The following is a 23279-nucleotide window of genomic DNA, read 5'->3' on the forward strand; positions in this document are numbered from 1 at the left end:
TGAAAGTGACATTTTTTTACTTACGTAAATATGAATACTTCTACCGCTGCAATTAAGTTATACACGTTCTAATGGGCCTGTGTTTACAGCAGATGTTTAGACTTGTCATAGCAGGAAACGCACGTGTTTCTAATAAATGATTGCTCTGCTCTCTTCAAGTGTCCCAGGAAGTTAGGACAGTGAGCCAGGAAGCACGACACCAGGACCCTGAAACTGAAGCAGCGAAATGGAATTCAGCCGCCCCTAATTTACCATTTGCACCTGTGCTTTTTCCTACTGTGACGTGCCAAAATATGTTGCCGTGTGTGTCAGTGGTCCAAATACATCTGACGGGAAGCTTGAGTTATTATGGGCCTTTTTTTGTTGTTTTTTACTGCGTATATTTAAACACATCACAGCATGATAAACACAGGTGTAAGCAATAACATTAATTACAGCTGCATTTTATTCGGGTGTTCTACTTCCAGGGCATATTTGCTTTCTGAGCTAACTAATTTGGATTTGGAGATAGAGTGGAGCCATCATTCATTGTATTAGTTACACCTGTGATTACCCAACAAAGGAGGCTGTTATTGGACCCCTGTTTATAATTAGTGTGGTATTTATGGTAATTGGGCAAACATGATTATTTAGGAAATGTTCAGCATGTACATTTTGCCACTGTGGCCCCTGAACAGGCAGACAAGATACCTAATAATGCAGTGTGTATTCCAAAAACAAATGTGCATTTAATCAAATTCCCACAAACCAGAGTAACATATGAATAAGGGGGTGCTTGTGGGATTTAGCTGTATATTTATATAATAGTGGATGTGTAACAGGACAGAAACGGTGTGTTTTGTAACAGTAGGTTGTTCTACTGCCACTACACAGCTGTTTTTAAATGCATATGGGAAGATGTCAATAAAAATCACTAGTGTGGGAATCCAGTTTTAACTAATTGGCCCAGATACAGTGGTAGGTTATGTACCGGTATATTACAGCATGTATACACCGTCATGTACTCCCACATACTATGCTTTTACCCGGTTTGAAACGCAGCATGCAGGCAGACAGCTCAGGGGAAATCTCCCTCAGTAACAAGTCCGACATCAGTTGACAGTACCACCTGTTGGCCACGCGGCTGTGCTAGCAGACCGCTCGCGCCCCCCGTGGATACGCTGTTCCTCTGCGCATGCGTGTTCCCTTGACGGAGCGGAGACCATTTCCTCCAGCAGCAGGCCTCGCAGAGCTCCGCCACACACACACGCGCAAAAACATACACACATATGCAGACCGAGTACGGACAAACGTCAACGCAAAGCCACGTCTGGGATTGTCTAACCTCAACGCCGCTAAACCTGGACCCCCACCCCCCAACCTTAGGAGTCATCCTAATGGGTCTTCATCGCTAATTTGCAGCAACATCTGGTCGACACCACAGCGGTATCTTTTGAGGTGAGTTGCCCACAGCACAGTCACTGTTTTGTCTCGTTGTGTTGCTGCTGCAACGTTTTTTAGCTCGGGAAGCTTCGGTAAATGCGTTAGCGCACAGGGGGACGTCATTGTTGTGGCTGTTTATTCTGTATTTGACCGTGGTTTACGTCACATTCACTTAAGGAATGTTGTGATAAACGCGTTTACATTGCACAGAGCTAACGTTAAACCCCTTTCAGAGCGCTAGCGTTAGCTGCTATTTAACGTACAATGTAACGCCACCAGACCCATTATCGGACACTGTTTATGCTAACGTTAGGTCCAAACTGATTTGTACTCCGGTCGGCTCAGTAGAGCAACAGACACATACACACCAAATCATATAAGGTAACAGTTTAAAGACATTTGTGTTTTCGTTTATGTTACCTACCAATATGTTTTATTTGGGGGGGGTGGGTTTGCGGCTTTGCCAAAAAAAACTCCGAGTCACCCACCCTCCTCTCCTCTGGTTCCATAGTCGGACGCCTTGGTCGCGGATAACGTTTTGTGGTTTTTATCTTTCACTGTATTTGTCTACAAATATGTGTTGACACAGTGTCGTTTAGTACTGAAGGGAAGCCCAAATATAATGCTGAGATTAAACAAGGGACCGTGCAGCGTTGTGCTACAGGCGGAGGCGTCGTTTTGGATGCGTGTAAAATCTGACAGTTAGTGTGTAGCAGAATTAAAAACCAAATGTATGTCAAACTAGTGCCAATTCTGCGTTCTGGGCCTTTTCTTATTTTGTATTCTGTTGGGAACGAAGATTAATAAAGAATGAGTCTATCCGATAATGGACCCAGACGTTAGCCACCTACACGCTGCAGGGAGGGTGCTGCTGGAGCTGAGGTTCAGCCCCCTTGCTTTGAGGAAACACTGACCTGTATCTCTCTGCTGGTGTCGTTTGAAGATAATGTGTATTCCATTGTAACATTCTTAAGCCTTCGTTTCAAATACATGTCACTGTATAATTGTGGAGAAGTGCTTCAACGGAGTTTATGAGAGCAGATAATTGGTTTAAAACCAACAACAACGCTGTTATGATCATACTGTGTATCCCTCAGGGATATAGCGTTTCACCCCTTCCACAGGGAGGTCAAAGGTCAGGTTCGGCTGCTCTACACCATCATGGAGATGGAAGAGCTCCCGCGTCTTGCTCAAAGACACGATGGCTAATACGCACACTTAACGAAGATGAAATGCATTAAATATTAAATTGGGCTGTTAAATGTTTTTGTTTTTCAAATAAATCCGACCAGTTTGCCATCCCTGCGGCTTCGTCCTTGTTTGTCAGTTCCCCCACTGACCAACAAGTCACTGGGGGGGACTGACTGTTTGACTCAAATGTACATACCTTTGCAAGCTGTGGCATGACCGACGAAAGCGATGTCTATAGCAGGCCTGCATTGTTACTTTACACAGTGTTGCAGTGTTCTTCAGGTGAAGAATACACGACTGTCTCAGTGCAGTTGCTTGTTATCATCTGACCTATCACTGCTCAAAATCTGAAATGTCATCGCTCCAGATCTCGTTGCCTATTTTGAGAACAGTTTTGTCGTCCGTTTGAGGCTGACTAGCAATTTGTGTGATAATCTGGATAGAGACATTAAGTGGACGGTCTGATTTGATTACGACACACACAATTAGTTTGCAGGGCATTTTTTGTTAACACAAATATGTCTTCAGAATTACAATTATTCGGTGTGTGATTGTCTAAAAATTGGGATGGAAGAACAACAGTCAATTCGTGCAGGTGTCTGTTGTTTGTTTCTGTGAGACAGTTATTATTTCGTTACGATGCCCACCTGTCTTTACTGTTGCTGCGCTGATTACAATGAGTGCGGAATGAGGATGAAGCAGCGTGATAGCTTTGGGTTTTCTGGTAGAGAAATCTTGTTACCGAGATTGGTCGGCCTTCGTTATCCCCCAGAGCAATCTGGTGAGCCAGACCGCAACTTGTTAGTGATCCATTTGCTGGGTTTTTCCGGGCTAATCTGCTGTCAGTGTTTCCCAACTCAGTGCCGCAAGGGGCTGCAGTTGGAGTAGAGACGATGAATGCCTTGGTGCAAGGATTAATAAGCCATTTTAAGCACAAACTGTTTTATTTCAGCGTGTAATGCACCAGTCCTCTAAACACAGCGTGACTCAGCCCTGATCTCAGTAGTGAGACTGTGCAGCTCTCGCATCTGTTAAGGCGGGCTCATCTAGTAAGGTGGCTTCGACCACACTAAGTTCTTCTCTTTGTCAATAGCGCTCTCCCCATCTGTCCCACTGACGGATGGCTCGATCGGGGTATCTAATCGAGGTGCAGCTTGACGAGGACTAGAGGTGACGGGACATGTCCACCGGATATGTCTGCAGGCCCGGCTTCATGTCAGCTCTGTCCTTTTTAGCGATGAGTTATGAGGAGGGGGGGGGGGGTTAAACCCTCGCTGTCTGGTCGATTCTAAAAGCTGCGAGGGGCTGTCTTGCGTTAAGCTCTGAGCCCCGTCTCATGCGCTCTCAGCAGGGAAGTAATGGCTCCTCTGTCTGTATGCTGACCATCTCATTGCACATTTGAAGCCCGTCCAAGTGCCTGCTGACCTCGACACAATGGCCGCGTTTAGTCCCGTCCCTCCGGCCCCTTCTCCCCGATGTCTGCTGTCTCTTTAATCAGCAACTGCAATAACAGAGGTGGGGATTTATCGTGGAGACGCCGGTGCAGAGCTTAACAGTATACTGACACTCACGATCAACAGGACATCACAGATGGTGCACGGTAAGCCGTGCCACTCTGCAGAGATGCATTCAACATAACGAACCTGACGTCCATCTGCATTTCAACAGCCTGGTATGGTGTGTTGGCGGAGCATGCGTCTTTATACCCAGATACTCACCATGATGTGTTCTGTTGTGTCTGATACGGTTTTGTGCACATCCCAGGTTATGCAGGTTTATTGCGAGATGCAATGTTGCGAGATGCAAAGTGGCGACCAGCGCCACGTACCACTTGTTTGGGAAGAGTGATGGAAAGTGAAACTGGCAGCAGATCTGCATCTCACCTGCAGTGCTTCCTCTTTTTAACCGTGTGTAGAGACCGCAGAGGTGTATCGCATCACGATTACTGACGTGAATGTCTTTCTTTTGCATAATTCCTACTAAAACTATACTGCGCTTCCTGCTCATCATACTACTACCCCCCCCCCCCCACCCCCCTCTATGTCCTCCTTCCCAGGGATCACGCAGCCCAGTAGAATAGCGGCATTGTGGCTGCCATCTTGCGCGCAAAACCCAGCGAGGCCTCTCCATCTGGGCAGCGGCCGGGCAGTCGGGCAGCTCCTTGAAGGGCCGGGAGGCTTCTACCGCCACGCCTGCTGGCGAGCTGCACAGTGTAGGCAATGAGTAGAGCCGCAGGCCGGACACATGCCCAGTCTCTCACTATATACGCCCACGGCAGGCGGAGATTTCCCACCGGGAACTGTCTCTCACACAGATAAATGATAATGCAACATTTCAGAAAAGTAATTTCTCGATGTGAATGTTAACTCTTTGCACGGTTCATGTGTTGCTACTGCACCTATGGTGGTGTTAAAAGGTTAGGGACTCCATCCATATGGCCGAGAAGAAAAAAAACATGTTACTGTCTACTACTTGCCAAACACGACAGTATCACCCAAAACAAATCTCTGTTTTTGCGCTTGCCACATTTGAGAGGTAGAGATATCCTCTAAGGAGCCTCATCAGCCCAGATGACCCCCACCAGTTCCTGTTACCTGCAGCTGAAAGGATTTATTACACACATAACGATTTTCTACCTGAGGGGATCATTCAGAAACACCATTGTGAAGAATTCTCAGCTCTGAGACATAAATGGAACATAACTGAAACATAGTCACCGCCGTTATTATAACCTGAGGCTGCACTTTGGTGTTTTAGTTTTTTGTGCTTTTATTTTGACGAGTCTGTCATCAGTCATGATATTGTTTAAGCATCGGTCACATCGTGTCCCGCCGGACAGCCAACTAATCGTGTTACAATATGATGTCGATACGATGATGTTATCAAATTGTGCTTTGAAACCATGGAGCCGCCGCCTTTATATAAATGTTCACAATATAGACAGAAATTCAGTGTTTCTGTCAAATTCTCCCCATATTAGCTTCCTAACTAAATATTATTTGGCTTAAACAGGGGAAACCGCCCTATATAACTATAGTAGGATTGAATCTAATAAGAAAACCTAGAAAATAACTTAATAAGTGACGGGGCATTGTACTACAGCGAGCTGCTGCTGTATTGCAGGTATGTGATAAGGCATTCCAGCCCCATTGTGTTCAGAAAGGAAAAGACTTGTGCTCCTGTAAAACAAACTAACAACTTGAGAAAGTAACTTGAGCTATCAGCACAGAACGAAGTTCAACAGACGAATAACTCACATCACTCTGAGACTTTGCATAACATGCCATGTCTAACTTAAACATGGCGATTGATCAGTTGTGCTGCTGAGCGCCGTCTTAGATGTGCCAGGAATCAAACCTTTCACGTTTCCAGCTGACGTTGACATTGATAGTTTGATAAGATCCTCACCTTTTGTGATAAGTTCAGTTGCTACTTCATGGAGTCGCCTTTAGTCCCTGTGTGAAATAATGCCGATGACCAAGACCGTACTTTTCTCAAGCCTCATGTCCAACATCAGCCTGGTTTTCTTATTGTTTTTAATAACGAGGTTTTGTTTTGTGATGATTCAGGTTCAAACCGGCCTCATCTTGAAAACGGAATCTGTTCAAAATGTGGGGGGAGGGGGGGGGTATTAATTGTAACTGCATTTCATTCAGCATTTGTGATGATATACACTGTAGCCTGAGATGGTTGAGATTTGTCTGTTTGTTGTGAATTCTCCATGCAGTATATATGGAAGCAGCTGTCACTATTTAATATATATAGTTGTTTGAGGCGATTGGGAGCAAAGCTGCAATTCAACAGAATAGCTTTAGGTCAAAACTGGAGTCAAATGATTTTTCATTTCAGTGAAGTTTAATTTGTCCGGTATCTTTATCAGTGGATTAGCCCAAATCGTACATTACCATCTGGTCTTTTATCCCATGAACGGTTACTATTATTAATCCCCAGAGAATGCACCACGTCACCACCATGTTTAGCTCTCGTGATGTACACAAATGTACGATGGAGAGCTGCGCTTTGTCACATAGATGAAGTGTCAAACTCATCTCTGAGTTTAGGGCATGAGTTCCCTATTCAAACAGGAAGTGGACCGGGGCCTTCCCATGCTCACCTCCAGTGTCTGATCTCTTGTCTCCCTGCACACAACAACAATGCTTGTGTTCTGGTTCACTGTAGTCCATCGTACGTAGGCCAATATGTGGAGACAAAGAGGAAGTCGTGCAGTCAGTATAAAGTTGACGGGTTTTCCCCCTTTTATAGACGTAGTAAACTCCACTGCCATTATTGGGAATGCCCTAAAAAGATCACAGGATGAATCACTGACGCCGACGATAGTGACAATGAATCCCGTCTCAGCGGGGGAGGCTCCAGTGCTTCCTCTTTTATCCGCCGTCCCGTGCACTCGGGAGTCGTGTTTGAAGTGTGTCGCACGGCTCAGATTCACAAAGAGGCACGTAAACGCTTCTGCTGTAATGATGCGACAGAGAGCCCTGGAAAGCCAAGTGACCTTGTGGGCCGATGCCTTTTTGCTTAATTTTTATGCTCATCTCGCTCATTCGCTTCGCATGCGTGCACCCTGTTATCATCGTCCTACTCAGGATATCTTCACTGCATGGGAGTTGTTGCATGCTTTAACTGGACAAAATCAGTAATATACTATTAACCGGTATAGTATGGGCTGTAAGCACAATATCCCGTTTTTGTGTTGGGGTGCTGTTTCCATAGAGTTGTGAGTGTCAAAGTAACACACCACTACAGAACGCAGCAGGAAAACTATTCAATATTAATAGACAATCTCCCGCCAAACTGGAATAAACGGTGTACTGGTTGGTTCATGCAATATGTAACCCAGTAAAGAACCAGGATGTCATTCTCAGAATATTATTGTGCATGTACATAGTTCCCCTATCGGTAGGATTTGCTCAATACTAGTACTCTTATCGATACTGCTTATCGGTTTCTTTTTGATAATATTCTGAGAAAAAAAGACAATTTATAAAGAAATGAATCAACATTGCTTTATTATTCTTGTATGAAAACAAAGTCTTTCTTGAGCAGCAATACAAAAAGTTCCAAAATCTTTAAAATACATTTCATGTATTAACATTTCATTTATTGACCTATTGTTATTAGCAAACTCCGCATCGCTAACGTCGCCTGCAGCGGACGAGGATGGACGGCTGCTCGCCAAACATTTCTGCAGATTGATGTTCTGCTCGTTGGCCAAATGTTGTGATAAACTGCTGGTGTTACCTCCCTTACTTGTGAGGGTTTACTGCATTTGTGACGACTGTTATCGGCATCTGCTGCTGTTTTCCACGGAGATCTCCCTCCTTAACTTCTAAAGTACCGATAGCAGAACCGTTCACTCCGGACCTTATCAATAATCAATGAAGTGAGGCGATACCCACGCTTTTTGCTGCGTCGGTCAAATGAAGAAACGGGATGACTGCAGTTGACTGTGATTCTTATTTATAGTCTGAGCGGACGTCACCAACCCGTTGACTCACTCGCAGTTGCATCAACACTTCCGCTCATTCCATTGCCGCAGCCACCCCGGACTTGTGCGCTCTCATATTTATATTATCACAGGGTCGCTCTTCGGTCTGCTGTCCTTGCTGATGTCAGAGCCTCCGAGTAGACCACGGGGTCAGCGTCGTAAGGAAAACAAAGCCACCGGTCTGGAGTTTCCGCACGGCCCCTTCTCGCCTCTCCGGGGAGCGTAGGAATGTACCCGCCATCTACGATACGCAGACCCCCCACCCCCTCTAAATGTATTGAATGGTGTCTCATTCTACTCCATTCTTAAGAGCCTGCGTCATGCTGTTTAACTGTAAAATGCAATGCGAGGTCAGGATGTTTGCTCCGGTGTCCACAGGGAGTCCTGAGCTGCTCCTTCCTGCTGTCTCGCTGCACCACTTTATATTAGAAAAATCAAATAAAATGCTGAAGCAATTAATCGATAAGCTGGCTGACAGAAAATTAATCAAATGTCTTTGCGAATTGTTTATTTCATTAGGCCTACAAAGTTTTTCTTTGTATAATTGTAAATTGAATAAAAGTATTTTAACTGTTGACCAGAAAAATAACGCAAGATTTGCAGTTGCTGCCTCTGCAAACATTGGCTCTGCATTAGCAGAAATTCTCCTCCGTGATCCCTCTTGTGTGTGAGTGTGTTTCACTGTCTGTCTGCCTTTCTTCACCCATATCGCTCACCATCACCTCATCACCCACTGTCCTCCTACAGGTGAAAACACACTCTGAATGTGGTGCACACACACCCACACACATTCAAATACTTTAACTCAGCTCTATGTTCTTTTTAGAACATAACATTGTTCCGTGTCGGCTTTGCTGTGATTCTTGTCGTGTTTTGTTCCGCTTCAGCCGGTGTGTGTGTGTGTGAACACACCATTGTGTTTGTGTGTTATTCGTCATCGTTGTTTGTGTGGTGTGACTCAAACTGGGGCACACTGTATATGGGGAGAAGTGACATCGCATGCCGCAGTGTTTCATCTCTGACTCACAGACACACGCCCAGACCTTCACTGACAATGTACGATGAACTATCGAAGCAGCGGTGCACTGATTTACATCCGTCAGGCAGTCGTCCTGTCAGATAATTAGGCTACATCTCTTAACTGAGCCTATGAAAAGACGCGAATGGCCGAGTTAACATGGTCTCGAGGGACGTGCTGTTCTAGCTGAAACACTGGTGATTATAATCTTGTTATTCTGCTAGATATTGCTCAGGCAGTTTATCACTTAACCTAAAAATCTGGGGAACCAACTACTCGAATATTTTAAATCAGTATTTTGACATTGTTCAGCAACACACATAAAGGCTCTTCAGTAGTGTTGATTGAATGCCCATAATTCCACGATTATCAATCCTTGACTCTACAATATGCTGACGTGACATTAACAGCTATATTTTATTCCAAGAACCAGGAGTGAGAGTTTTCTCAAGAAAAACCTGCGAGACACTTCAGAGAGTACAAACTTCCTATCGGTGCGTGAATATGCATGCAAGAGAGTGTCGAATCTGTGCACATGCACGCACAGGGTTGGGGCTAAGCAGGGCTGTGCCCTGCTGCGAAGAGCGCCCCCACACTGTGCGCTAATGCAAGTCTGTGGTTGTGAATTAATAATTCAGAGCGCTGGCATAGCTGGGTGGAGCCTCTATTATTCATGGTGGGCATTGGAACTGACAGATGACTGTTAATATTAAGCAGCGGCAGCCGTCCGCCATCCTCCGTCTCTCTCCTCCGTCCTCCACATCCCTCTACTCCACTTCTCTTTACTCCTCCATTGCTGCGCCCTTCCTCTCCTGAACTCTGTCCTTTCCATCTGCGTGCATCTCTCACTCTCTCACTCTGTATCATCCCCCCTGTTCTACATCTCCCCATGTCTGTTGTTGTGCTGTCTCCTATTCATTCTCTCGCTCTCTCGCCGTGAACTCTGAATTCAAATATGCGTCCTCGGAACGTTTCTTGAATTTCAAAAAAATGTCAAATGGTTTAAAAGTTTAATTTACGATCAGGAAATGTTGCGTAAAATGAAAAAATACAGATATTCAGCTGGGCCTGAAATGCAGCTCAGATTCATAACAACGAACAGAGTAATGAACGTCAGGGCAGCTTCACTCAACTGACTTTTACCATGTTTTCTGCCAATACAGCCAAATCATATATTTCAGGTCATTTCAGGGAGGATTGCCGAGCAGAAACGGTTTGCACAGTTTTCCAGCGCCCCAGATTTGGACCGCTGTCTTCTCTTGTGATGAACGTGACAAACCTGATGAGTGCGTCTCATGTTTCATAAGAAAGTACAGCTCTTACTCCATCTGTCCTTGTGTCTACCTTCTTTTCAGAGGCTACACCCACCCAATATTCACACAGTCAATTTCTCAATTTGGGATTACTGTGTGCTCAGGTGATCTGTATAATCTTTTTTTATTTTGGAGCCAAACAGTATTCCAGTGTGCTTTTCGATTTTTGCCTTCAGCTTCTCCCTTTCAGTCTCTATTTTCTCCCTACGTTCCTCCCTCTCTCCTTTTTTTTTTTTTTTTTTTTTTTTTTTGTGTCCAGAGAGTCTTTTTTCCCTCCACGGTGTTAGTGCTGCTGCCTCTGAATGCTTCTTTTTATTTGAAGAGATTTGGAGCTCCAGTCACCACTAATGCGCTGCCATATTGTACCAGCATCCCGCTGTGGCTGCTGCTAATGACATTCTTTGTGTCTCCATCCTCGTGCTTCGCAGCCTCGTCTCCTCCTTCTCCTCTGGTCTGAATGGAGGGCTTGTCATGTGTTGCCATCAAAGGAGGAGGAGAGGCAATGAAAGCAGCGGCAAGCAACTGCCCCCCTCTTCCTCCTCGCTCATTCTCTCTCAGCTCCTGGGATTTTTGATGCAACTTCTGTATGTGTTTGAGAGACAGCATATATTAAACCATGGTTGAAGAATGCGTTTTGCATATGTGTGCAAGTAGCAGCATATATTAGGCCAGAGGATGAGGGCATTTTGTGGGTACTTTAGTGGAATGTGTGCGTGCACTGTTTATTCATTGACAGTGCGAGGATAAGCTAAGGTTGAAGAGTGTGTGTGTGTGCTTGTGCACCTGCCAAGCAGATGTATTGTCAGAAGAGCACAGAGCCTCCCAGAATCCTCCACAAGCCTGCAACCTGCACAAAATTGACTCCGATAAATAATTGTTTGCCAAAATAGTTTTTCCAAGATAATATAAGACGAGCATAAAGAATGCCGGTCTCATTCTTTAAGATGTAGCCTTCTTAACTCTGAGAAAATAAACCCTGATGATGAAATTATCATGAGATATCGTGGCAGATGCTTTTGAGTTGCATTATGGGAAATGTAGGGTCCAGCTTTTTCGGAGCTTGACCCCTATTAGGAAATAAAGACCCCGTATTTTCTTTCGCTAACAAGTCACCCAATTTCATGGTAGGTTATTTGGTTCATATAGTTTGGCCTTTCATTTTTGTTTGAGCTGGTTGAACAATGCTCATTTTTTGTACTTGGCGCTTCTATGAACGGTGTACAATCCGGGATGCGGCAGCCAACATGGTCCAAATGTTAGTGGGGGAAATTCTGAAAGAAAAGCAGTACGAGCAGGCGCACACGCCGCGTCTCCATAACGCATGCAACGATGAAAAGCGACTGCAGCCCTCCTCCGCCTGCATGGATATTGAGAGGATATAAATAGCCGGGCCTGGTCGAGTGTGTGCTGACACTGGAACCGCAGCGCATGGAGCTCAAACAATAAGCCACCGCCACTACCCTTCCTCCCCTCCGCTTTCTCCAGTCCAGCGGCCTCCCAGAGGGGAGGGGAGGGAAGGGGAGGGGAGTTTGGCTCTTCCTTTCTTTCTCCCACTTCCTGCCTCCCTGCTTTTGTAATCTGTCACCCGCGGTGAGCCCGAGAGCCTGTCACTCGTTGCGTCAGAGAGGCAGTCAGAAGTGCCGCCAGTCTTACCCACCTGTCTGCCTGCGCTGGGAGAGGTCTCCCCGTGTCACGCTGCTCTATTGTTCATTCAGTGAGATAAAGATGAGGGGGGGGGGGGGTATTAGACATGCACATGACTGCTATAAAGAAAAAGATGCAATTTCTTTTTTTTTTCCTCTTGCTCAGTTCAGAACTCCAGTAGAACACCGCTGTGTTCTTTTGTTGGTATTCCTGGTTGCATTCATGGTACGTGTTGCATTCATTGTGTTATTATCTGTTGAAGTCAGTAAAGCGATCCAGTGTTAAGTGTGCACTGGAGGTTGTTAGTTCAAACCTCCGAGCCATCTGGTGAATCTGTACAGAGGACATGTCTTTAATCTCGCTTTCCCTCTCCTCCCGGAATGATTAACAGCGAGATACCCTTGAGCAAGGCACTTATCTCTAATCCCTCCAGTGCAGCTGCTGGTTGATGTTAGAAGCCTGTGGTTGTGTTGGGCAGCATTTTATTTTCCAAAGACCACAGCAAACCTCAACCCTGCCTTCGTCTTTCCTTCTGTGGCGGCTGAGCCAAAGAGAAGAGCAGGGAAACTGAGTTTCTGTGGGACAGTGAAAACGCCACCACAGCAATAATACAAATGAAAACAGGTGAAGATGGCTGGATATGCTTCATGTGGCAGATGGCAGAGGCGTGCACGCGGTCGTAATGACTGAGTACGCCACAGTCACTGCCGACTTATTGCTGCTCCTTTTATTATTAACCATCCCTCGCAGCGCTCTCCTGTCCGTCTGCTCTACTTGAGTTTTCAGTGTCGCCTCCTCCTCCTCCGTCAACTACCCGGTAGAATCTCAGCCGTCTCTCTCAGGAGCAGGAATCGATCCGCTCTCAAAGTACCTGAGCCTTTTAAAGTTCATATTTAGTCGTATATTTCTATCCTTCGCTGGTTTGAAGTGTTTGATTAGTGACGTGATTTATGTTCTCGATGTGGATTTAGATTTCTCTCCAGCAAGGACAGGGACATATTTTGAAGTTTCATATCTGCTCTTAACCTGCTCATCGTCATCGTCAGATTTGTCATAATTCTTTAGCTAATGCGGCATATGAAATACCTGACAAATCAAGGTACTTACTACTTAATCATTACTACCATATGAAAAATACCGCCTTAAAGCAGTCCTGCTTAGCGATATGCAATTTAGCCTTCAATGGTCTAATGTACCCGCAAATTATAAGGGAACAGCTTGAATGGCGTTGAAGCGTCAGTGCTGGTTGACACATTTCTATATCAGCGTATGGATTTAATATAGAATACAGTACATGATGGACGTTAGTTTAACCTGTATATTGTGTTGGTCGGCAATACAAAATAACCACCCTTATTCTTATCTTTTGACATTTTAGACATGCAATATATTTTCAAAATAAACCAATCTATTGACAGACTCGCGTCAAAATGTTGCTTTTACTGCCAACCCCACGAAACATCAACATCCCAGTCTTCAGCTCATTCACTGCAGTCAGTGTGTCTGAGCCCGAATGCCCGCCGTACTTTACGTGCCCGGCAGGTAATGAGAGTGAGATCAAGTGTATATGTAAAGGTTGTCTGAAAGAGAGTTGAACAACTAACAAGCCACAGACCTAGATATAACCGGGTCTAAAGCGAGAGTGAAGATGGACCTTGCATTGAGAGGCGCTGGGAAGGAGGTCTCCAATAAAGATAACTGTCACCCTTTGTCTTTAAACAGCTGTGGTTAAAGAAGTCCCGATCAGGTATTTTTAGCCCCAATCAGAGTATTTTAATATTGGGGGGTATCTGCCGATACGGAGTCTGATCCGTTCTTATATTTACTTAAACCTTGAAGTGACACATTTTTCAAGATGCAATCCGCTAGAGCAGAGGTCCCCAACCTTTTTTGGAGTCGTTGGACCCAGTTCAAGACTCTGATTGTACGGTTGTGTCACAGAGTGGAGCTTCTTCCTCCAGTGAGATATACCCAGATCGGCTCCTATCGGGGCGTCATTGTGGAAATTTCTTCCATATTCAACCTTATTCTGATGTTCTTTTAAAAGAACGCTGCTTGGCCTCGTTTGGACCTGGTGGAGAAACTGTACGGGGATTTTTGCTTCACCCCTGCACTGATCAGGTATCGAATACAGACGCCACATTAATTATACATCTTCGCCAGGGACAATAATCCCGCTGTTTGAGTGGAAAACTTAACAATATCTCGATGTGGAGCCATACACAGCAACCGGCAGACCACGCATGAGTCTAAATGAGATGAGCCAAGCATCATCAGCCTCAAAACAAAAGTAAAGACCTTCACATGACTTTGCACTACACATTTTGCTGACACATTTTTTCTACTTCTCCTATTCTGAATTGCCAGCCTGTCGGCCTTGCACTACGCTGTGATGTAATGGAGACGTCGTCGTTGTCTGTGGTATCCGTGTGGGACACTTATCATTAGACTTGCACTTACTGTTGGTTTGCACTCGGAGTGACCTCCTGCATTTCCTTTGATTGGACTATATTTGTCACACACGACTCAACATGGTTACTGGAAGCCAGGGCTTACAGTTTGAACAGCGGATTGGTCATATAGACGAAGGGTTTATCCTGTAATTAAGAAGAAGCAATGCCATCTGTATGTATTCAAATGTGAAACTGTGACGGGTAAATACTAGTTGGTGACGGGCACTAAAATCTATTTCCTCACTTTTGTCCACTCGTCTGTATTTGCATATTTCCCAACCAGGGGTATCTTATTTGTTCACTGACTGGTAATTTGCCTCACATGTGTTCATCAGTTGATGTTGCAAACAGGCCTGCTGTCAAGTCCTTTACATACGGGGGAATGTGATCCCGCCACGAGTCATTTGTTGTTGACAGTTCCACGCTGTCTACTCTGCAGAGCTTCCAGCACCGTGAGCGTTTTCTTTGTGAGCTTATGCTGTGTATTTGCATACCCAGTAGGTTACATTTCCATAATATCCCCCCCGCCCCCTGTTTCTTTTGCTCATGGTACACTCTACCATATAAACTCTACTGTCTTTGCTAAGCCTGAGTCAAGGTCAGATAGCCATAGCTGCACTATAGTTGAGATGCTGTCTTTTTAGGACATAAGACATTGCTGATGGGATTATGACATGGTTAGAGAAAGACAGTCAGTACATGTGGTTATACAATACTGTAAATAAACCTTTTAACACAGATTGACACTAACTTTGCCCCTTTCCGATTGTTTGGGGCATCCGGAAAAAAGCTTGTCCGGAGAAGAAAAGGTGAGCGCTACCATCAGTCCTGTGTCATGCCAACAGTAAAGCATCCTGAGGCCATTCATGCGTGGGGTTGCTTCTCAGCCAAGGGAGTGGGCTCACTCACAATGTTGCCTAAGAACACAGCCATGAATAAAGAATGGTACCAAAACGTCCTCCGAGAGCAACTTCTCTCTACCATCCAAGAACAGTTTGGTGACAAACGCCTTTTCCAGCATGATGGAGCACCTTGCCATAAGGCAAAGGTGATAACTAAGTGGCTCGGGGAACAAAACATCAAAATTTCAGGTCCATGGCCAGGAAACTCTCCAGACCTTAATCCCATTGAGAACTTGTGGTCAATCCTCAAGAGGCGGGTGGACAAACAAAAATCCACAAATTCGGACAAACTCCAAGCATTGATTATGCAAGAATGGGCTGCCGTCAGTCAGGATGTGGCCCAGAAGTTAATTGTCAGCATGCCAGGGCGAATTGCAGAGGTCTTGAAAAAGAAGGGTCAATGCTGCAAATATTGACTCTTTGCATAAACTTAATGTAATTATCAATAAAAGCCTTTGACACTTATGAAATACTTGTAATTATACTTTAGTATACCATAGTAACATCGGACAAAAAGATCTAAAAACACTGAAGCGGCAAACTTTGTGAAAACCAATACTTGTGTCGTTCTCAAAACTTTTGGCCAAGGCTGTATAGTGCTCTCTCTGCAGCATACAGAGCTCTTGTGTGGCCTAACTTGACTAACCAGACTTGGAATTTGATGGGAATGTTGTTTACTGCTCGATTTTTATATGAAGCCGTCTTTTGTTCAGTGTGATGGGAGCTGTTGTTTAATGGCGGCTCGCTAAATTGAATTTCCCCCGGCACAATTAATGATGACATCCTGATTTAAAGGTAGACTTTTATAAGCTCCTGTAGACGCTGTGTTAGCAGGACCGTAATCTGCGGATGGCCTTGGTCCTGCTCGGACCACACTTCCTGTTGACACAACCAGAGGCTTTTGCCACCATAGTTTTGGAATCTGACAACAGTCTCTGTTAAACACCAGCCCTCCATGGTGATTTCCATCAAAGCTTTTATTTCTGCAGGGAAAGCTGACGGAGCAATCAGCTAAACATTCACATGGTAGGTTTCCAGCACAAACAGCATTGTGCTTCTTTTGGATGAGCGTCGGCTAATAGGAGCTGGATCAGAGTGTAAGATAAATGCCTGACATTTTAAATGGTAGCCTGCTTCTATAGCAGAAATATGGAGATCGATGCTCATAACTATCAAGAGACGGATCTTCTCCGTTGACATGGAACCTGGAGACTGATTTGTGAAATTGGAAGTTGTGAATCATGTGCTATTACTCTGCCATCATCGTCTGTACTATCACAGAATAAAATCAGTCTCTCATCCAGTGTCAGAGCAGCTTGTTTTTTTTCATAGTGTACTTTGTTTTTAAAAAGAAAAATGGTGTCCAAACAAAGAACAGGTAGCGAAGAGAAGCACATTGCATAATGAGCTGTTGTGATCAGAGACTCGAATGAACTACACAAACTCCAGCATACCTTTTGAAGGAAACACATTTGTAATTGTCAAAGTTACCATTTTATTATCTATAATTTAAACCTTCCTTTTATCCGTACTTTTGTTTCACCTCGATATGCGAGTGTAGCAGGAATCTTTTCTTCACTGCTGTCTCAGCGAGCTGGAAGAGACTGAGCTGAATTGTTTTCAAACACCTTTTGAGAAGTCCATAACGAAACCCAAGTGGCTCAGAGCAAAGACGCAGACTTGCCACAGAGTTTTTGTTTTGCCGTCTCTTTGCAGTTATGTTTTGTGTTAAAACAGAGCAGCACGTGGCTCCAGGAGTCTGGAAGCTGGCGTGGAATGGAAAACAAAGCATTGCTTTATTCTCAAAGTACAATGAATATGCAGGGATTTGTCTACAAGGCACAGTGCAGTGAAATATTAATGCGGTGTAACGAGATGATTAGTAGATGAGCAACAAGACCCCGAAGTCACTCTTATCACTTTCATCTGGATTCATCAAAGCGGCTCCGGTGCAGCAGCAGACGTGGAGCACAAAGAGTCAGACGCACCGTTTAACTAGAACGCGACACCGGTTCTAATGAAAATGGCGCGCAGGACACAAGCGGTAACAATATTACTGTCATCCGGCAGCGCCACAGAAGGCTGCTGTTACATCACCGTGTGTTGCCATGGCGCTGCCAGCAGCAGCCCCTGTTGCACAGTGACAGAAAATTAGGAGGAGAGGAGAAGGAAGTGATGCATCTGGTAGGTTTAGTGTCGAGCGCTCGGCTAGTCCTCGATCGAAGCCAACAGAAACATCATGGTGGGGTTTCAAATAAGTACGGAACCTTAGGTTTAGGAACACGTCATGGTTGGGCTGAGAATAAGTACGTAAACTTAGGTTTAGTCAACAAATGAGAACGCTATTAGTTTTGGCAACAAAAAAAAAATGCATTTCTCTGCAGGCCAACGTCAACGGGAAACGCTTTGTATTCAATCCAAGCCAATCCAATCAATGCAAAACAAACACACACCAGGTAAAGTACCTTGCACCATTGCTAATTCTATGGTTTACATGGCATTAAGACACAGTAGCAAGTCATCGCTGTGGTAATAACTTTCCAGAGATGTAAAATCCTGTTTAAAGGGATATAAACTGTTGTGCAGTGTCTTGGTGTCTGATAAGCCTGGACTTCCTGGTTTTGTATTTTATCTTCTGACCGTTAACTGTAGCAACACGCCCAAAAAGCACCGTGCTTTCTTCTTTTTTTTGGAGCAGTGCCATTGTTAATCTCAACACATACACGACATAGATATGCAGCAAGGGCGACGTTCCACAAAGCAGTAGCATAACACCTGGCGGTGGAGTATCCACGCCTTCTTTCTCAGCGTCAAAACATGGATGGCATCACAATGAATTATTATTTTCAGCACGGGCGTTGCAACCATATTCTTCTCCGTGTGAAAGTGTACACAGTGGCGTCGCTCTACAGTCCGCCAAAGACAATTGAATTGAAGCAGAACTCTTTTCACTCGCGGCCTTTACTGAGCACCACCTGAGCAATGTGATGCCGACGCTCTTGAATAGCTTGCAGGCATTCCTCAGCGCTGGAGAGAGATAAGAATAGCGATCTCTCTCTCGCTCTCTCTCTCCCCCCCCCACTATTGGGTCGGTGGCATGGCCGCTGGCTGGCAAGCCGCGCCGCTCGGTTCCAGCAGTGCTGCTCTAACGACGTTAAAGTACGGCAAAGGGAAAAGAAGCGGGTGCCCTCTGGGCGCAGCGGAGCGGCTCGGCCTCGGATATATTTGGCTCCGTCAGTGTGCACATACAGATCTGCAGGGGTCTGCAATTAGGCCGTTTCCTGTTTGAGCGCGGGACACGGCGGCGCTGTGAAGCTCGGCCATAGATGCTCTCAGGGAGCATGCTAGCCAGGCCGTCTGAAGATGCATCATTCTCATTGCTCCTAAATGACACAGCTGCTTTGCATGTGGGAGAGCAACGGGCTCGCTCAGTGGACAAAATGTTACTTTCCATGAAACGGACTTAATTAAAGTGAAAGATGTGGGCACTTATGTGTTGCGTCACAAGTGCAGTGGAAATCAAAGAGAAGGGAGATGTTGAACACATTTTTAGCCGGGATCATTGAGATATGAATTATACTCCAGTTGTTGACAAGTTGGCCAGAGTACCCACACTCACTCTGGACAACTAAAGGCTCCTCCCTAGTTCCTCGTACAAAGCACTGGAAAATATGCGTCAGCCACTTCCTCCCTCTCTCTCGCCTCCCTCCCAGTTTTTCAGCTTCCTGTTCTCTCGGCTGTGAGAAGCCTTGAATGGAAGCAGTCTGCTGTGGGGGGCCATATTCAGTTAATGTTTCACCTTTAAACAGCTGATTTACCACCTTGTTAAGGTCTGTGTGGCGGTTAAGAGATGTAAAAATACACACTCTGGAATCACCGATATTGAGTATTAAATATTCATATCTGTCTTACATTGGGTTAGTGTTAGAAAACCCTATTGGGTTTGTTGTGCTCTAAAATGTATTTATTTTGTGATCCGTACATTCATTCTTATTGAACTACAATCATGAAAACGTATGACATTTGTACCACGGTGGGATTTTTGCCGCAACACATCTCTGAACAGTTTTCATGTGCAATGTGTGTTTACATTTGCACATTTGCATGTTTCATGCATTTGCAACACTGGCTTTCCGAAACTGAAGGACAGTAACTCTATTATGTCGGCAGTTCATACTTGACTGGGAAGCCGGCTGCTGTTTAGTTTTGCTTCAGTTTTGACTTGCGTTCTGTCCGAAATGTCCATATACACTTATCAACATATTAAAATATGGACCATTGTCACCGGAGGTCTTTTGATTCTAAAACAATATCCACAAGACGGAATACATCTTACATTTATCCTCTGAAATTGTTGGTTGTATTTCTAATGCTTTGCTTTTTTAAACAGCTCTGATGGTACTAGCTGAACAGTGACCGCTACCTGCCCGAGGACACCTGCTGCCCAATTCCCTTCATCATGTCTGGGATGCACGTAAGTGAATGTTTTTTTCCCCCCCACAATTACCTACCCAGTGTACCGGTTTACAGGTAAGCAAACGCTTTCTAAACACGACCTGCTCTACATTTCATAAAACTACACGCATCTAAACAAGCAGTAGCTAACAGTCCACATTAACAAGGAAGTGAGACATTAAAGGGTAAAGGACGTAGCTGCGACTAATGATCATTAACCATTACTCGTTAATCAGCTAATTATTTTTATGATAAATTACTCGGCCTATAAAATGACGTAAAAAAGAAAAAAATTGCAACTAATAATAATGGATGTTGTAATGCCACAATCAAGTCAGAATATTTCGGCCTTGAGACCCTGACCGTAAACTCTGTGGTTCATCGCTCCATTGATGCATTATGGATTCAGTGCGACTCTGGCTTGAAGAATGGCAGCGCGTTTCGAGAACTAGATCAAGAGGTCACAGAATTTATTGGACCCATGCTGTTTTGAGGAGCAGCACTGTGACCTGTGCTGGTCACAGAACAGTGAAGATTCAGTCAGTGTAATAAACCAAACTGACTTGTGGGAAAATCAGGAGGTGAACTAGAGTTGGATGTCAAGTATTGATGAAACACTACATTACAGTCGTTTAGCATTTAATCCAAAGCGACTTACAATTCAGCTTCTATGACATTCATACACCGTAGGCACAGCTACGGGAGCAATTTTGGGGTTACGTGTCTTGCTCAAGGACACATCGACATGCGACTAGCGGAGCCGGGGATCGAACCGCCGACCCTCTGGTTGAAGGACTGCCCTCCACTTAGCCACAGTCGCCACTATATACGGTTGACCTTCAAATATGTCTGACTATGCTGGGGGAAGATGCTGACGTAAATATGCCATTTACACATTTTCAGTCAAAACTGGAAAAATAAAGTGGAAGTAACGGGTAAGCCTATGTTTGATACAAAATATGTGAATGCAACTTCAGGTGAGATGCAGCCTGTGGTTTTCTTCCCATAGTTGCTTTGTGCACTCTGCTACATTTTAAATGACTAAAGATCCTCATGGAAATATCCCCAGTGACACGATCTGTCCAGTAAAACCAGTTTTGATAAAGTCCTTTTGTTGGAAGTTAATAACAGCTGAGAATTCAAGAGTGATTCTGTATCTACATAACTGTGCAGTCGCAGCCATCGTCAGTGGACTCATCACGCGATATTGAGCGAGAGCGCTTCGGACACACTCGGCTGTACCGTGTGTTGTCAGGGAATAAAGCGGCTCGTACGAGGACTCGCACCTGCTGCTTTGTACTCCGGCTTTCTCGTTTCATCTCATCCTCTCTATCGCGGTATGTTTTTGATCACACCCGCCGTGCCGATGTAACGGCCGCAAACCGAATGCACAAAACATCCTCAGCCCAGCTGTCATTTCCATTTGTCTTTTAGGCATGCCGCTGCCACGTTTACATTATTCAGAGTGACTGACGATGAGCGCAGCTGGCCTTTTCAAGACAGAAAAGCAAAATCTGAGGCAGCGACTGTGATATAATGACTTTGTATAAGATGAGCCAGAGAACAGGAGATGTCCCTCACAGGCGGCACAGATTAATTTAGTCTTCAAAAGTAAGATACTGCTAACCCACACAAGGGTTTTTCGTTTTTTAGGCCTCTGCTCTGTTGTGTGGAGCCACGCAAGAAATGACCTGAGCTCACAAAACTCAACACCACCGACCAGATGAATGAAGGTGGAAGTTGTCCCGCCTGTGCACGTAGCATTGAGTTCTGATGAGGGTTCAGTGAAAACACTGAAGACTGTCCCAGCTGAATATTCCTACTAAGCTGTTTAGTAAATGGTAAAAGTAAAATGAGTATATGGCCAATAATAAAGAATATTCCTCTGATATTCCTGTTTACATACAGCCGTGCATATTCCGAATAACGTAAAACCACCTTCTTGAAAGGGTCGGCGTTGCAATATTTGCGCATATCCATAAAACTGTTGATATCCAAGTCCTTCACACTGCTTAAAAGTAGGAGTGATTATTCTTCCGACCAGAAATGTAGGCTTTTCTTATGGGCATGCATCTCTACTTCAACTTTTCGAACGCGCTGTCCAAAGAATGGTCCTAAAACCTGAATAATATCGGCATATCCCAGATGTCTTAATCGGAAAATACTCCATTCGGAATAAGACCTAATTCTGAATATCCAACCGGAATATGATGTTTAGATGAGCCATATTGAATTCAGAATATTGTGATTTTCTGAATAATAGTGGAATATGAGTGTGCATGTAAACGTGGTCATTGACCTTGGACAGGTCAGCAATAGGAATGAGTCCAACTTCACAACACATGAAGCTTCATGTGGGCGGATGGTTTGTTCTAACAGTTCAGTGTATTTAGCATAACTGCAGTAACAAGATAGCGAGCTGATGAGAAGGCCACAGTTAGCCATATTGATAGCAGACTGACAGCCACTGAGCAAAAAGGAGATACTTCCTGTAAGCTGTGGACTGTAGATAATGAAAGTTTATTTCGATGATACTACGGAAGAGTTGAGTATCTGCATTTTTTTTTACTGGTATTATGCATAGACTGTATATAAGAAGTGGACAAAGTTGTCGTGACTTCGCCCATTGGTTTGTGGACTGTAGTTTTGAAGCCCTAAGTTTGCCATTTTGGCCGTCGCCATCTTGAATTTTTGAAACCACTGAACGGAAGTGGCCATTTGTGGACTGCCGGGGAGCGACGTAGAGATGCCCTGAACGGCTCTGGTAGCGGTACGGACCTGTCAATCACAAGGTAGTCCCGCCCTAAAGCATACCCTGCTTTATTTGACTCCAAATGGGAACGTAATTTAAATACACATGTTGTATTGAAGAAGACTTGAAACTAGAGATTGCGACCATAAACTCGTAAGTGAGAAGTAGTCATTTTCCCATAGACTTTTATACAATCTGACTTTTTTTTGCAACCAGAGGAGTCGCCCCCTGCTGGCCATTAGAAAGAATGCAGGTTTAAGACACTTCCACATTGGTTTCACTTCACAGACCCGGAGGTTGCCACCTTCCTATTGCAATGTAAAATAATCAGCCTAAAAACGCATGCATTGAAGGTATTACAACCAGTCTGTTGGTTTCACAGTTTGCCGTGCAGCCTGACAACTTTTTAACTTCGCTGCGTCTGTAGCTCCTGCTCTCTGCAGGGCAATGCAGTCTCCTCAACCGTTTGCCAAGAGTCACACAACCACCTCGGGTTATATTCATCTCTCTAATCCGTGAAGTGGGTGGTGTTAGCATGCCTATGCACAGAGATTAATTATTGCCGGGGATCTGTGCATGCACTCGATTTGATTTTAAGACACTGTCACATGTGTTTTGAAAATGCA

The 23279-nt window shown here is 44.7% G+C and overlaps 1 protein-coding gene across 1 annotated transcript in view; it reads left to right on the forward strand.

The window, feature by feature from the left end:
• Nucleotides 1-1229: 1229 nt before the first annotated feature.
• cskl (c-src tyrosine kinase-like) overlaps nucleotides 1230-23279 on the forward strand; it is a 29995-nt gene continuing 7945 nt past the window's right edge. The window contains exons 1-2 of the mRNA XM_079282574.1: nucleotides 1230-1437; nucleotides 19837-19920. Of these exons, the coding sequence (XP_079138700.1) occupies nucleotides 19906-19920 (15 nt within the window). The 5' untranslated portion in view covers nucleotides 1230-1437; nucleotides 19837-19905. The remainder of the gene's footprint in view (nucleotides 1438-19836; nucleotides 19921-23279) is intronic.

This window comes from Melanostigma gelatinosum (genome assembly GCF_949748355.1).
Source record: "Melanostigma gelatinosum genome assembly, chromosome: 2".
Lineage (NCBI taxonomy): Eukaryota > Metazoa > Chordata > Actinopteri > Perciformes > Zoarcidae > Melanostigma > Melanostigma gelatinosum.